This window comes from Myotis myotis, unplaced genomic scaffold, assembly GCF_014108235.1.
Source record: "Myotis myotis isolate mMyoMyo1 unplaced genomic scaffold, mMyoMyo1.p scaffold_m19_p_3, whole genome shotgun sequence".
Classification (NCBI taxonomy): Eukaryota; Metazoa; Chordata; class Mammalia; order Chiroptera; family Vespertilionidae; genus Myotis; species Myotis myotis.
Genome location: NW_023416335.1, coordinates 35,779,898 through 35,795,126, shown reverse-complemented (window position 1 = coordinate 35,795,126; position 15,229 = coordinate 35,779,898). Strand labels below are relative to the sequence as shown.

The 15,229-nt window shown below is 40.2% G+C and overlaps 1 protein-coding gene across 2 annotated transcripts in view; it reads right to left on the bottom strand.

The window, feature by feature from the left end:
* The window catches only part of FGF14 (fibroblast growth factor 14), a 564,506-nt gene that overhangs the window by 174,536 nt on the left and 374,741 nt on the right, over positions 1-15,229 (bottom strand). The window contains exon 1 of one of the 2 annotated variants that reach the window (XM_036299397.1): positions 5,854-6,577. The exons of the other annotated variant lie outside the window; for it this stretch is intronic. Within the exon in view, the coding sequence (XP_036155290.1) occupies positions 5,854-6,046 (193 nt within the window). The 5' untranslated portion in view covers positions 6,047-6,577. Of the gene's footprint in view, positions 1-5,853; positions 6,578-15,229 lie in introns of those variants that run through there. 2 annotated transcript variants of the gene reach the window in all.

Below are 15,229 nucleotides of genomic sequence, written 5' to 3'. Positions count from 1 at the left end.
ACTCCCCGGCACTCTAGGGGTTAAAATAATTAACAGAAAAAACAATTTGGGGGCCAAACACAAAACTATACTAATAATTCCACTATCCTATATAATAAAGAGCTAGTATGTTAATTAGACCAGACAGAGGAACGACCTTCCAGAACAACCTTCCAAACAACCTTTGGGAATGACCAGTGGGCGGGGCTGTGGGGCCGAGGGGCCACAGAGGCAGTGAGGCTGCAAGGGCCAAGCCCCTTACATGAATTTTGTGCATCGGGCCTCTAGTTTGAAATATAAAGTGAAACCTGTGACTGGTACTGGTAATCAGGAGGGTGGCTCTGGAGGAGTTTGTTCTTCTAAAATCTTATATAAAGAAACTCCAAAGGATATCTTCACCAGCCAACAATACTATTTTCTCAATATATGTAAACTCAATTCAATCTCTGACTCTAATAAACCCGAAAGCAAGCCATTTTACTTAATCTAACAATGTACCTGATCTACTATGCTATCTTAAAGATTCATTTTACTTATCGCACCACTTCTGAAGTTATTGCACCACTGTGGCATTAACCATTTCAGAAGCCTATAGAAGATGTGGAATGCGGAAATCATAAAAAGTCAACCTCAAAAAATATACATAGGCAAGCAAGGACAGCATCTCTAAAAATCTTTAACATTATTTTATTTACCAGTATTCTCATAAAGTCTCTCACTTAGAAATCCTAAACTAAATACCCTTGTTTTTAAAAAAAATGGACATTTCAATTTAGAAAAACTATAATTTTGTCTTACCTTAATACTACTAACAAATAATACAACTCTATCAAAAAGTTAGCAACAGGTATTATCAAAGGGTATATAAGAAGACACCCACAAATTGCCCTTATTTAAAAAGCTAGACACTTCCAAAAGAAAAGAAGCGTGATCCTTTGGGGAAAAATATAATCTTATTTTATTTTTACCTAAACTGCCAAAATACCCATGTGGTCTTGGTATTTTCACATGGTAATAGCTCTGCAGCAGTAGCACAAAGAAAGGTGTTTTTTTTGAAGACTCTCTGCTGTTGATTATTCTCTGAGAGGTGGACAAGTATTGCCTTATACAGTACCTTATAGGAAGGAAGACCACTTTTTTTAGGATAGCTGATGGGTTTCATTAGCACACTGGAGCAAAGCAGTTTTGTGTTTATTGGTGTGATGCACTTGTGCTTTTTATAGTACAGAAAAACTTGAAAACAAATGACACATGATACATGGTTCCTATACAGTAGCCCAAACAAGTAGATTGCAAGAAGCAACTGCATTAGCCGTACTGAAGATTTTGAAAGGTTATTATCTTATAGGTAATGAAGGTTGTTGTTTAGTTTAAAAACTCACAGTAAAAATGTAACAGTTTAGGATAACATCTTCATTATCCATCATTGAATGCAGTTTCTATTTTAGTTTCATTTTTTATTAAGATTCAAATAATAAAACTATTGTTTGTTGCCTTGTGCCTTCTTTTTTAGCTAATTTAGCATATATATAGCTAAATATATATTATGAATTAAGTCTTAAAATGAGATTGGTCATATTCTTGCATTTTTTAGAATAACTTCTAACTATATAATCACTTCCTAATTCTTTAAAAATGGGATAAATTACATATGTATATATTTAGGGAAAGTAAAAAGATATAAAAGTTTTAAAAGTATATTTCTAAAATGGCCCATATAGAGCACTGTGGCTCAAGGACTTGATTGTTAGCTTTGCACCTGTTGACCTTTCTTAATTCACTTCAATTCAAGGTCAATGATGAGTGTCTAGAACATGGTAGACACTCTATCAATATTTGATGCCGGGAGCCGGTCCATCCTTGCTGTTTCAAGGGACCTGGCATATATGGCATACTGTTCTTAATATGTTTGCTCACCTTCTTGGCACTGTGTTTTAACCAAGGTCACCTCTATGAGAAAGGTTGTTTCCCCAGGTAGGGATTTTCCCCTGAAGTTAGGGAGGGAATAAAACACCTTAACTAAGTGCCAGGCGGGTAGTTAATCACTTTAACTACAAACAATCATGCTTAAGCTACCTAATCTTTACTCCCTGGAATGGAGATAAGAAATGCCCTAACCTTTGTAATAGAAATTGACAGGATTAAAATCAACTGGTATAAATACGGATGTAACAAGACAATAAACAGCAGAACCTCTCTGGAGATCCAGACCAGAACTTGGCTGGAGATCCTGGCTGGAGATCCTGGCTAGGCTGCTGATCAACTGAACACTGTCTCCGTGTCCTTCCTTCTTCGCTGACTCCGTCTACGCCTTTGGGAACCCCTGGACCTGCTGGGGTTGGACCCCGGCAATTTGAGAGTCTATAAAGTGCAGGCAACATAGACTTGCTCCTAACTACAACCTATGAAAATATGTGCTGGGTTAAACAGCATTAGTGAGGTATAAAATGCCACAGGAGTATTATTTTTACTTATCTTCAATGAGCAAATACTTCTCAGAGGAGATGGCATTTTCTCCAAGTTTTAAGAAATCTGGATAATTTCAATAGGTGAAGATGGAAGACAGAAGATTCTATGCACAAAATAAAGCACGAACAGAAGCACAGGGATTTGCAATCATGTGGCTAATTGGGGGAATCTGAATGGTGCTTGGACCAAATAGGGCGGGGAAGGATAGAGGGATATGAATCTGGAAAAGTGGGATAGAGTCATGGAACCCACACAACCACAAAATGACACCTTGCAAATTCCTGTCCTTCATAAAATACAAAATGGTACAACTGGTATGCAACTGGTACAAAAATCACTTTTATAGGGGTTGGAAGTGATTAGAGTGGGGGATAGGATCACCCAAAAGGGCATAAGTGAATATGTCATACTGTTCACATTGATTTAACTACTATTTAAAGGAGCATTAAAAATAAGAAAAGAAAAACTCTATACTTAAGAAATGTATATTACCCTTCCCAAACCCACAAAATAAGAACTTATTCTTTATTCCATTAGTCAAACTGTCAAATGTATTTGTATTTGCGTGTCAAAATGTAAACTTCAGACAAAATATAAAATGCAGCCAAAATGGACTATGATATAAGATGAAAGCGTACTTAGTTTTCACACCTCCTTTGCTTCTCCTAACAGGCTAGGATTTTTGCCACATCATGGTCTTCACACATATACACACATTACTCTTGAAATCTTTGTATCCATCTCAGAGATCAGCCCTCAACCTGTAGCTCTCAGTGTGACCTATCCTAACTTAATCAGAACTATTGGTTTCTTCATTTCCAGTTGCAATAACTTTCTACCCCATATTTGTAAGCTCCATGATGGAAGGAACTTCATCTGTTCTATTCACTATTTTACACATTAATACCTGAAACAGACCTGACATATTATAAAGATTCAATAACTATTTGTCAAATTAATGATTTTCAAATATGAAGATATACAGTGTTGTCACACCTAAAAATTGTATCTTTAAATTTACAAAACAGATTTTTTAAATTTCCTTGGGTGATATCTATGCAAAGAATGAGTATTGGGGGGGAAAGGTAAATTTGAAAAAAAATATTTCCAAGAGTGTTTAATAAAACATTGAAATAATTATATATAGTTATATATAATATGAATTCATATAAGTATATTAATATATAATTTACATACTATAAACTTTTAATATTTATTTTGCTTAAATTAAAAATAAGAAAATAATTTATTTCCAATACTCGAGATATAACTATATTTTTCTTCACTAACGGATATATTTGTTTATATATAAGAAATATAAAGAAGATAAAAAAAGAGGTTCTGACAAAACTTCCTTCTACCTATCTTCTTTTCCATGCTCCCATAAAAAATAAGATAGCAAAAGTGACCTCAAGTATATTTTTCCTACAGATCATTGAGGCATGTATATCACTTTTAACTCATGAATACCAAGAAAGCAGGCATGGCTAAAATGGTGAAACAGACTACTGGGGAGCTCAGATGTCTTTCCATATCTGAGAAAAAAAAGTATAATCCCATCTTAAAACTCTAAAGTGTAAAAGAAACCCTCCATCACCCAATGACACAAAACATTTACTGTATCTATTTATAAAATAATCTACTGGTTGTGTATTTAAAGAAACACACAGTAAGTTTTAATCAGTTTATATTAAAATAATCTTATCTAGAAGGGAATATGTTTACTTCAAGTAGATGGCAAATTTGTAGCTCTACCTGCTGAGAACTGTGTTCTAAAAGATAATCTGATGAAATAAGGGGAGAAGCAAACACTTTAAGCCACGATAATGTGACCCTCCATGCATCAAAAATATTTAAAATAGTCAAGTGGGTCTTCCAATACAAAGTTTTTTAGATAAAGCTCTAAGCTAAAGTGGAAAATTAAAATCCATTTTTCTTAATAGCTTCTACACTGTTCTAAAAATATTGTCCCCAAAAACTTCATCTAAAAGTATTATATTTATTAATTTTTTATTTTTAAAAGTCATATTTATATAATTATTACATTCATATAATTTTATCTCCCTTAAAACGGCCACTGTTATATTTCTCAAATTTTTTTAAGCTTGATTCTAAGAACAAGTAACCTCCAATTTCTTATTGTAACAATAAGGTATTGTCCTTGAAAAATATTTAGCTCAGCCTTTAAAAAAAAAGGAGCATTAAAACTTTTGGTCATAAATCTGTAAATGTGTGGAACACTCACCTAGATTCACATGTATAGTATATGCTTCTCTCTCCTGTCTTTGGAACAACAGGACATTTAAAACAAATACAGCTGGGAACTGAGAATACAATGTGCTGGGCAAACATATACTCCTATTAACGTAAATATATCCTTTGATGTTTCCTGACAAGCCCATAGTTATGAAAAGCAAGCAATCCCCATTTCTCCCCCAGAACACCGCACATGCTCTCAAAGCAACCGCCCTTAGCAACTGGATGTGGAGACAGGCATAGATGAACAAAAGCCGCCGGGCTCTGGCTCCTCAGTGAGTTGCTATCTCAGACCCTGACATTTCAAAGGTAGCAAAAGAAGGTCATGCTGGGCACTAGTTCCTTCTATCTTTTTTAAGGCGTAGTATGGCAGCTACAGTAGTCATCTGTGATGTAGTAACTGCTTGGTTTGCCTCACGTAATTCGCAAGTCCTTGAATTAAAATTGATACATATGGGGGATGTGTACTTCGCCAATCCGCTAATTAAGACTCATTCTCCCTTAGTCTGCGCCCCTCTCGGAAGATGTGACTCAGGGGCTTGGGAGTGCTCAGTGCCGCAGGTTAGGCAGCCTTCCCTAAATCTCCACTGAACTAGCCCTTAGTTCACACACATACACCCTTCACACACTTCTCCTACACCAGCCCCTGCGGAGGGCACTGTGGGGCTCACCACATTTCATGCCGGTCTAGAAGCCAAGGAGGTTTCCAGACATCCTGGGGAACCGACTGAGGTCAGACACACACAGAATTCCTGACACCTCCAATCCGAATGGAAGCAGCCAGCGCGACCCCGAGGGGTTGCAGAGATCTTTGCCCGGGGTTCGGGAGTCAGACTCCATCCCCGGGGGGAAACCAAGCCCCTCCGAGTAGCGAGATTTTCTCTGGAACCCTGCTCGAAGGAGACTCAAGAGACAGCGGGCCAACTTGCCGGCTCCTGGCGGGGTTGAGTTTTCAGGGGCTACAGGTTGCCTGGGAGCACGTTCCCAGCTCCCGTGGTCAGAAGGCGCTCAGAGCGCTGGTCAGGGAGACTCGGGGAGGTGGGGGAGACTGGGAGGCTAATGGAGGAAAGGGGAAGCCCCGAGAGGTCCATGCAGGCGGGGAGATGGGGAGATCCGAGGGTGCACCACCCAACAGTGACCCACACAGACCTTGGCGCCGCAACCTGCGCTTCTTGAGACCGAAGATGCGTACTTTGGAAAAAATATCCACCAGGTTGCCATTGCAGAGCCCGCGGTTCTTGCTGGGGCTGCTCCGCCTCCTGCTGGCAGACGGCCGGTCCCAGTGCTGCTCCCGAGCCTGCCGCTTCTGGCGGATCAAGCCGCTGGCGATGGCCGCAGCCATGGTGGCTCGGGGATGGGTCCGGGTGAGGTGGAGGACAGAGGGAAAGGGAGCTGGGGGCACGGGAGAGGGGAGAGGCGGCGCGGACCCCGGCTCGCCCTCGGGGAGGCGGCTGGGGGAAGCCGGAGGGGTTGGGGAGCGGCGTAGGGGCGCTCAGTCCCGACTGGGACCCATGGTCCTCTCCACCCGGTCGCGGGGCCAGGTGCGCAGATGCGCCCTGGGCGCGGCGGGGCGAGCCCTAAGAGCCCGAGGTCCGTCCGCAGGTTTCTGGCCGCGTTGGAGCTGGGAGTGGGTTTGGGGTTGCGGCCGCCGCGGTCACCACACAACGCTGGAGCCCTCTCGGGGACCGCCACCGCCACTCGCGCTGCCTTTTTGCCCTGCCCACCTTCTCGGCAGGCGGTGGGACTCGCCGCCTTCTTCCAGGGCACTGGATGGAGGCAGGTCCCGGCCGGGACCCGGCGAGTCCGTCTGATCTGTGCGCGTTGAGTGGGACTCAGCTTCTGGCTGGAGCTGCCCCGCGTCCGGTGCCGCCGCCGGCGCAGCCGCCGCCGCCCGTTCTGGGGTTCTGCTGGTGATTGTCAAGTGCTTTGAAAATCAGCATCTGGAGAAAGCAATCTTCTCCTTGGAGATCGCTCATCAAAGCGCTTCACTGCCATCCACTACCCCCACCTGACGTCCCCCTCCTCTCTTCAGGAAGAAAAAAAAAGTGTGCATGTAGAATACTATTTAAAAATATTATTAACGATAAAGACAGCTCAAATGGACTACAAGAGATGTGGGGCTAAGAGGTAGAGCCAAAGCAGATGGAACTGAAGGAATATCGCCGCGCTTTTTCTTAGATCAAACTCATAGGTTTCCGAGGCGTCTGTGGCCTAGCTGGGGCTGCTGGATCTCCCGGTTCACAGAAACTCTGAGCTTCGGTTGAAGGGTGAGGTGGTTTCCGCCCTCCCCAGTAATCCCTGTGGCACCAAAGCCACCCCACCCAGGGAAGGAGGAGGAGGAAGTGGAGAGGCTGGGAGGGAGGAGAGTGTGTCCTGAAGAGGGAGGCGCCTCCAGTCTTCACCTAGTCCGCCCAAACTTGCTGCACTCTCCCTTCTGCTGCCAGGAAGGGTAGGCTTGTCATTTTGAAAAGGCAACACGGGGCAAAAAGGAGGGAGGAGGGGAAGGTGAGAAGATGTGGCAAAGTGACTTGGGAAGACCCCTTTCCAAATTTGCTCTCTGGCACTTAGAGGAAGAGACACAGCCCCCTGTGGTTGCTACAAAACAGCAGCTGGCGAGGATAACGGCCTAAGGAAAATTGAAGAAGTCACAGAAATATTAAGGGTGGGGGAGCATGTCACAGTATTCCAATGACAAAAAGCCACCAGACTGAAGGGCAGTCCAAACTGAGCTCCCGACTTTGTGTCCCTGGGTAAAGAAACTCTGTCAGCGGGCAAAGCCATAAGGACTGTGTCTGAAATTCATGCACAACAGTGCTGCTTCCCCTCCAGTCCCTGTCTGTGTCCCTGACAGTGTTCGGTCTTGGATAACTGAAAATTTGAAGGCCCTCGAGGAAGGGATCAAGTGGAAGGCACCCTAGGAAAGGAGGTTCGAGGGGAAAAAAGAAAAAAGAAAACACTTCACGCCTGGATGATACAGATCCATGGTTTCTAGGATACACTCTGAGTGACAGACCTAGTGTAGCTGTTGCTAGTGTGGCTTCTTACCTTTTCCTCTTCCCTCTTAGCTGCTTTGCTTATCATTACAGGGAGATAGAGAAAAGAAATGCCAAACTAGACTTCTCACAGTCCAGAGTGAAGAATGGAGGAAAGAAGACTCATTTGGTAATGAGAGACTTGTAGCAATCAATTCTCTGGTAACTGCTTTAGAGCTGGAGTGAAGAGGCACCATCTAAAAGCAACCCAGGGAGCAGTTTTGAACCAACACACACTTTCTCTTTGTTTCAGGAATAAGCAGCAAAGTACTACAAGGACTTGCAACCAGGCCAATGAAAGAAATTCAGCCAACAGCTGATTACAGAGAGGCTAGACACCTTCTGCTCTACAGAACTTTCCCACATTCTCTCCATGCAAGCAATTACTGCTGAGCTGGTATTTGTTCTATTCACTCCATTGTTGCTAACAAGTCTCCTTTGGGGAAGATAATTTAATGAAAAGGGAGTACATGTAGATTTGGGTCCAAAGCAGTCAGGACAGTGTATATCATATTTAACATTAAAGAACATACTCTGTTAGCTTATTTTCCCTATCTTGTTATGTTATATCTACAAAATAACCACAATATTAAAAGGAATAGGGCTCTGGCCTGTGTGGCTAAGTGGATAGAGGATAGGCCTAAGCACCAAAAGGGGCATAGGATCAATATCCCATCAAGGACAATACCTGGGTTTCAGGTTCCACCTCTGGTCCTGGTCAGGGTGCCTGCGGAAGGCAATCCATGGATGGCTCTCTTTTCTCTCTCTCTCTCTCTCTCTCTCTCTCTCTCTCTCTCTCTCTCTCTCTCTCTCTCTCTCTCTCTCTCTCCCTCCCTCCCCCCCTTCCATACTCCAAAAATCAATGAAAAAAATATCCTCAGCGTGGATTAACCAAAAAGAAGAAGAAGAAGAAGAAGAAGAAGAAGAAGAAGAAGAAGAAAGAAAGAAAGAAAGAAAGAAAGAAAGAAAGAAAGAAAGAAAGAAAGGAAGAAAGGAAGAAAGAAAGAAGAAAGAAAGAGTAATTTTGCCAGTAATTTATAATCCCTAATCACCATGAGATAGTAAAAATGAGGGAAAGGGATGTATTAGCTATTTTGCTCTATCTCTATCACTTTATTTTCTGTTTTACATATCTTTGTTCTTACATTTTTACTAATTATGTATTAAAGTTGTATGGTCATGCCCCTGCTTAAAAAGGAAAGCCATCTGCAGAGATGGATACATCTAATAAAAGGCTACCAAAGTATGTCTTTTTAAAAATCCACTAAAATAAGTCCAAACTGAACATGAAGAGTAGCTACTCCTGCCTTCCATTATTGAAGACAGGCCATTTGGACATTTAGGATGTTATGGCTTGGAATACTCAAATGACTTTACAATTAAAGCAAACATATTTACCTAAAGCCACTGGTGGGTTTTTCTAATAAGCAAAATGTTAAGCATATTGGCCTGTTAAATATAGTACAACTCCCTCAATCAATATATCCCAGTCTGCTTTGCAAGGTTTTTCTTTTTTGTCTTTATATGTGGCTATTATATTAATTGAACAGAGTTAGATTAAGCTTCGTACTATTATAGCTGTTTTAATTATTTTATTTCCAGGCATTTTCTTACATTGCAGTCTTTTCCCCAATCGGGATTTGGGCTCCTTTACTGTCCCAGCAACCTACAGACGAGGCTCTGATTCAGCACCACGGACAGGGATCCCGCCTCAGCCACAGCTCTCAAAGCAGAAGCAAGTTCCCCCCAGAGTAGGAGCTTTGTCCTCAGTCTCTGATATTGTCCTCCCTAAAGAGCGCTTTCTGCCATTTTTCTTCCCCACCCCCCTCCCCACCCCCACCCCTGAGATGGAAAGGAAATTAATCCCCACAGTTTAACTGACATTAATAACACACACCTTGGAGCACAAAGCCTTTCAGCTTTTTGATAACGGAGAAATACTCTTTCTTTCCTGATGCATTCCGACCACCTGGTGCAGCGCCTAAAACAGCGGACTCCTCAGTCTCAGGGCTTCTATTCAGACGGTGAATTTCACAAGCTTAGAGCAGTCGTTTCTATTTTATGTGATTTCCTGTTGTTAAAGGAGCTTGGAGTGGGGGCAGCATGGGATAATCAAGGTCTTTTTTTTTCTTTTTTCTTTTTTTTTTTTTTTTTAGCTTAATCTCTGCGTTTCCCTTTTACCTTCCCACAACACTGTTGAGTTGTTTACAGATAGAGGTAATAGAAAGAAAACGCAAGAGAGCCATCTGCTGTCTTAAGCTGTGATAAAAGCCTGTGCAAAACTAGAGTGAAAAGCCGTTCAGGGTGGATGAACACAAATCCACCCTGAACACAAATTCCTCACTCGTGAGAAGCTCCTTGCGGTTGTTAATTGCACTGCTGACTTGATAAAAACAACAACAAAAATGAAGTACTACCCAGGGAGAGTGGCTGCTGACCAGCCCGTTAGGAGTCTGAACTCAGATTTCGGACAGCCTTGGTTCATGTCTTGACTCTGCTACCTCCTGGCTGTATGATGAAGCAACTATAGCAAGTTGCTTTATTCTCTCTCAGCGTCAATGCCTTCATTCTAAAATTAAGATCCTAATAGAATCTCCTTTCCAACTTTTGTGAGATCAAATTTAGTAAATGAATGTAGAGATCCCAGTTCAGTGTTTGGCACATCCCAAGTGCTCCAAAATGACAGCTATTATTTTTATTATCTTCCAGATCACTCATTTCTATCTTGTAATTTTTTTCCAATTTTCAATATCAAAATATATGTATTCTCATGTATATTTTCTCACCTCCTAAATGGGTACATGGTAAGACTTTAAACAATCAGAAACATAAAAATTATTTTACATTTTGGCTAAAGAGTCCAAGTTCAAACCTTAGTTTATCATTCACTAAATTTGTGAACTCCATTCTGTAAGTCTACTTCCCTATTCATTGAATACTGATAATAAAAACAGTTTCCTTCCTTACAGAGATTAATATGAGAAAACAGGTCCAAACTGTAATGTACCACAAGAGCATGAGTTCGCTGGAAGCTGATTATTTGACTGAGTCTCTGTGCTTTCAGGTCTCCTGAAGATGTCATGCTCCCTATGGCCCCTCTACTTTGCATATGTTGTTCCCTATGCCTGGACATTTTTATTGCTTCTTATCCATATCCCTCTTGGTAATATAAAACTTGATAAAAACTGGAGTAAGGTAAACATAACCTTAACTGTGTGTCTTTGAGCAATTCATTTAAGCCTAGGTCTCAATTTCCTCTCCTGTAAAACTGCCATAATAATTTAAGGCTATTATGAGGATTAAATGAGAACACATATGTAAAACACTTAAAGCGGTGCCCGCCACAAAGTGCTAATTCAGTAGATAATAGCTACTGGTAATCACTTAACTCTGCATTGATCTCAACCCCAAGTCCTTCACTGACATCTCTGTGAAGATGTCTAGTGAGGATCCCATGACTCACATAGCCAAGATTGAATTCTCCTTCTTCTTTCTCACACCTGGTCTTCTTTAATCCTCCCATCTCTGTAATGACAACTCCCATCTTCTTGTTCCTCAGGCCCAAAATTTTGACAAGGTACTAATCTCTTTTCTTTCTTTAATAGCCCATATGTAATTCCTCAGCAAAATCTATGCACTCTGCCTTTAAAATATGATTACTTCTCACTATCTCCACTTCTGCCAACCATCATCGTATGGACTATCACAAGAGCTCCTGATTGGTCTCTTTGGATCCAACCTTGCTTTTCTTTGATATGCCCTCAGTTCTGTGGCTAACATGATGAAGATATAAAATAGATCACACTACTGCTCAAAATCCTATACCTCAATAGAAACCTAAAACCTCACAGTACCTATAGTCTCTCTCTCTATATATATAAGTCTAAGCAACCGTTAGACCATTCGACTGGTAGCTATGATGCACACTGACCACCAGGGGGCAGACGCTCAATGCACAGGCATGGAAACATGAAACAGACTGGTGAATCTTAGAGGGAAGGGGGGAGGGGGAAGGGTGGGAAGAGATTAACCAAAGATCTTATATGCATACTAGAGGCCCGGTGCACGAATTTGTGCATGGGGGGGGGGGAGGGGTCCCTCGGCCTGGCCTGTGGGGATCGGCCGAAACCAGCAGTCCAACATCCCCTGAGGAGTCCCAGATTGCAAGAGGGTGCAGGCCAGGCCAAGGGACCCCACCAGTGCACGAGTCCATGCACCAGGTCTCTAGTGCCCAGAATAATTTGCATTTCACATGTGCCTTCATTTGGTATCTGATAGCTCTACTTCTTTCTTTTCTTTTTTTAAAGTATTTTTTTATTGATTTCAGAGAGAAAGAAAAAGGAAGAGAGAGATGGAAACATCAATGATGAAAGAGAATCATTGATCGGCTGTTTCCTGCATTCCCCCTACTGGGGATCGAGCCCACCAGGGTATGTGCCCTGATGGGGAACTGACCATTGGTCGATGCTCAACCATTGAGCTATAATGGCTGGGCTCTAGTTTTTTCTTTTCATTCACCAGTTGCTATTCCTCAAACCATCGGGCATGCTCCTATGGCAGGATATTTATACTTGATCTTCTATGAGATTCTCACCTCTTTCAGTCCTTTGCTTACATATTATCATCTCAGGTGAGATCTTCTCTAACAAATCTATTTAAAATTGCAACCTCCAAACACAGTCAATCCCTTCTTCCTTCCCTGCTTTCTGGTTCTACTTAGCACTTCCAACTATTTAAAATTCTGTGCATTTCCTTTATTTATTTGGATTATCTTGCTCTTAAAATATAAGCCTCTGAGAAAACATATTTTTTCTCATTTGTCTTCTGCCACATACCCAGTGCTTAACATGGTGCTAGGCAGAGTAAGTGCTCAATAAAATATTTGTTTATTGAAAGCATTAATAAGTTGGATACATATATATACAGACATTAATACCAAATAAGAGGAACAGAAAATCCTGCTTAGTGATGTCTTTCAAAGATGAATTACCCTCTGATGCTCAAACTCTTTAAGCACCAAGACATCTAAAATTCTGTGTGGATTACACACAATCTCAACCCCATGAATAGGATATACAGAGAGTACCTTACTTAGCCTTTGCTTGATGAACTTGGGCTCAACCTAACATGGCATGCAGTTTGAGTTCTGAATTCCAACAGTGATAACTAAGGCAGCGATTTTCATCCTTTCTCATCTAATGGAACATATAAACTAGTTAATAAAATTCTGCAGTTCACCAAAATATATATTTTTTGCCGATTTGACAAAAAAAAGGTATAATTTTGATTCATTCACACCAAATGGTTATTCTTGTGTTGGCTGTTGTCATTTCTTTCTTTCTTTTTCTTTTTTTTTTACAATCTAAGGGAAAAGAGGTCAGTGCCCCTGACTAAATAGTCAGGTATTGCATGTTTTAAAAATTCTTGCAGCACACTGTTTGAAAATCACTGTGCTAGGGGCTTATTGAGGATGGGAGACTGATTCCACCTGATCTGGACAGGACTATACTACTGATCTTTGTGACTCATCTCCCTGCACCTTATTTTCTCCCTTGCTTTCGGTTGCCAGTTGACAATATGCCCCTTTTTAAATTTGTTACATTGAATCCATCATGAATTCATCATAAATTGGAAACTAGATGAACATATTTATTAGAATTATCTGTAAATATAAAAGTAAATAAAGTTTAAGGGAAGAGAGTATGTAAACAAATACAGTCTTATTGATATTGGTTAAATTATTTAAAAAGCCTTTTCCCCATTGTCTTCTGAGTTTTTGTTATGCTTCAGTGGATTTTGTTATATAGATTGCTTAAGTTCCAAATAGATAAAGTTTCTATAATTTTGTGTTTATTTCAACTTCAAATAAAAAAAATGTACAAAGAACATATTTTGTGACATTGGTGTTTATATTAAATTATATCACTTCTTATTTTTAACAAACAACCTATTTTTTCTTTTATTTCTGCCATTGCCATAGCCATTTATTTGATCTTAACCAAATTCCTCAAATCTAAGAAATCATTTAAGATGCATCATTATTTTAGGTAAGATAAGAAAAAAACACCCATGTTATTAAATTACATCATACCATAAATTATAAGTTTTATATCGATTTCAGAGGTGTTTTTGCATTTTAGAAGTAATGAAATTTCATCTAATGGGATTTTATAAGTCTATAAATGTGAGTTGTACTCTTATTAAGTCTGTTTTACTATATTTTGCTTAGACATTACAAATCTTTTGGTTAAAAAATACTTTCAGTGCCTCAGAGCATCTGAGTTGTAAAACATCTTTAGTTTTCTTGCTGTTATCATTTTAATTTCTTTATCTCAAAGTGGTTCTAAATTGGAGAGATACACAGGGTAGAAGCAAATATTCCTCAAATGCTCCCTGTCTACTTACTTGATTATCTCCATACAGTGAGTGACTCAGCCCACTTTTGTCACATGGTCTCCTTTGTATATCACTTTTGAACATTTTAAACATCTCCTAAATTAAGGATAAAATCTCAGCATCCAACATTTTTTTACACAACAAGGTTATTTTTTTTAAAAAATATATTTTATTGATTTTTTACAGAGAGGAAGGGAGAGAGATAGAGAGTTAGAAACATCGATGAGAGAGAAACATCGATCAGCTGCCTCCTGCACACCTCCTACTGGAGATGTGCCCGCAACCCAGGTACATGCCCTTGACCGGAATCGAACCTGGGACCTTTCAGTCCGCAGGCCGACGCTCTATCCACTGAGCCAAACCGGTTCCGGCCACAACAAGGTTATTATAGACTAATTTGGTGTGAGCTAGAGTGGGCTTTTTAGGATATATTGGCATTTGTGTTTTTAACCTTTATTCTGGATAAATAAGTTCTACTTGAAAGTAGACGAGATAATCTGAGAATGAAGGAAATACTGATGTCCTTTACATTTTTCACTCATTTGGGAGAACATAAAAAAGAAATGTTAAGTTGTACTTGGACAAAATTTCAGCTAGTTAATTAAGACTGACTGTGTCTCTACTCATTATAATTCAAATTCATATTTTATAATTTTCCGTGACAGTATTAGTGATCTTTAGATACAAAGGATAATCTAAATAAATGTTAAAATATTTTAAATTAGATTTTTTAGGAAGTGATTGCAAAATGTTATAACAGTTTTGTTAAATAATTTTGATGAATATATTTATTTCTAGTAGGCAGCAGATTTCAATTTATTAAAAAAAAAAACTTTACCGGGCCGATGTGACTCAGAGGTTGAGGATTGACCTATGAACCAATTGACCTATGAACCAGGAGGTCATAGTTCGATTCCTGGTCAGGGCACATGCCCAGATTTGCAGGTTCGATCCCCGATAGGGGACATGCAGGAGTCAGTGAGTCAATGATTCTCTCTTATAACTGATGTTTCTAACTCTCTTTCCTCCTCCCTTCATCTCTGAAATCAATAAAAATATATTAAAAAAAAAAAACCTGGAAGGAATTTATTGTTGCT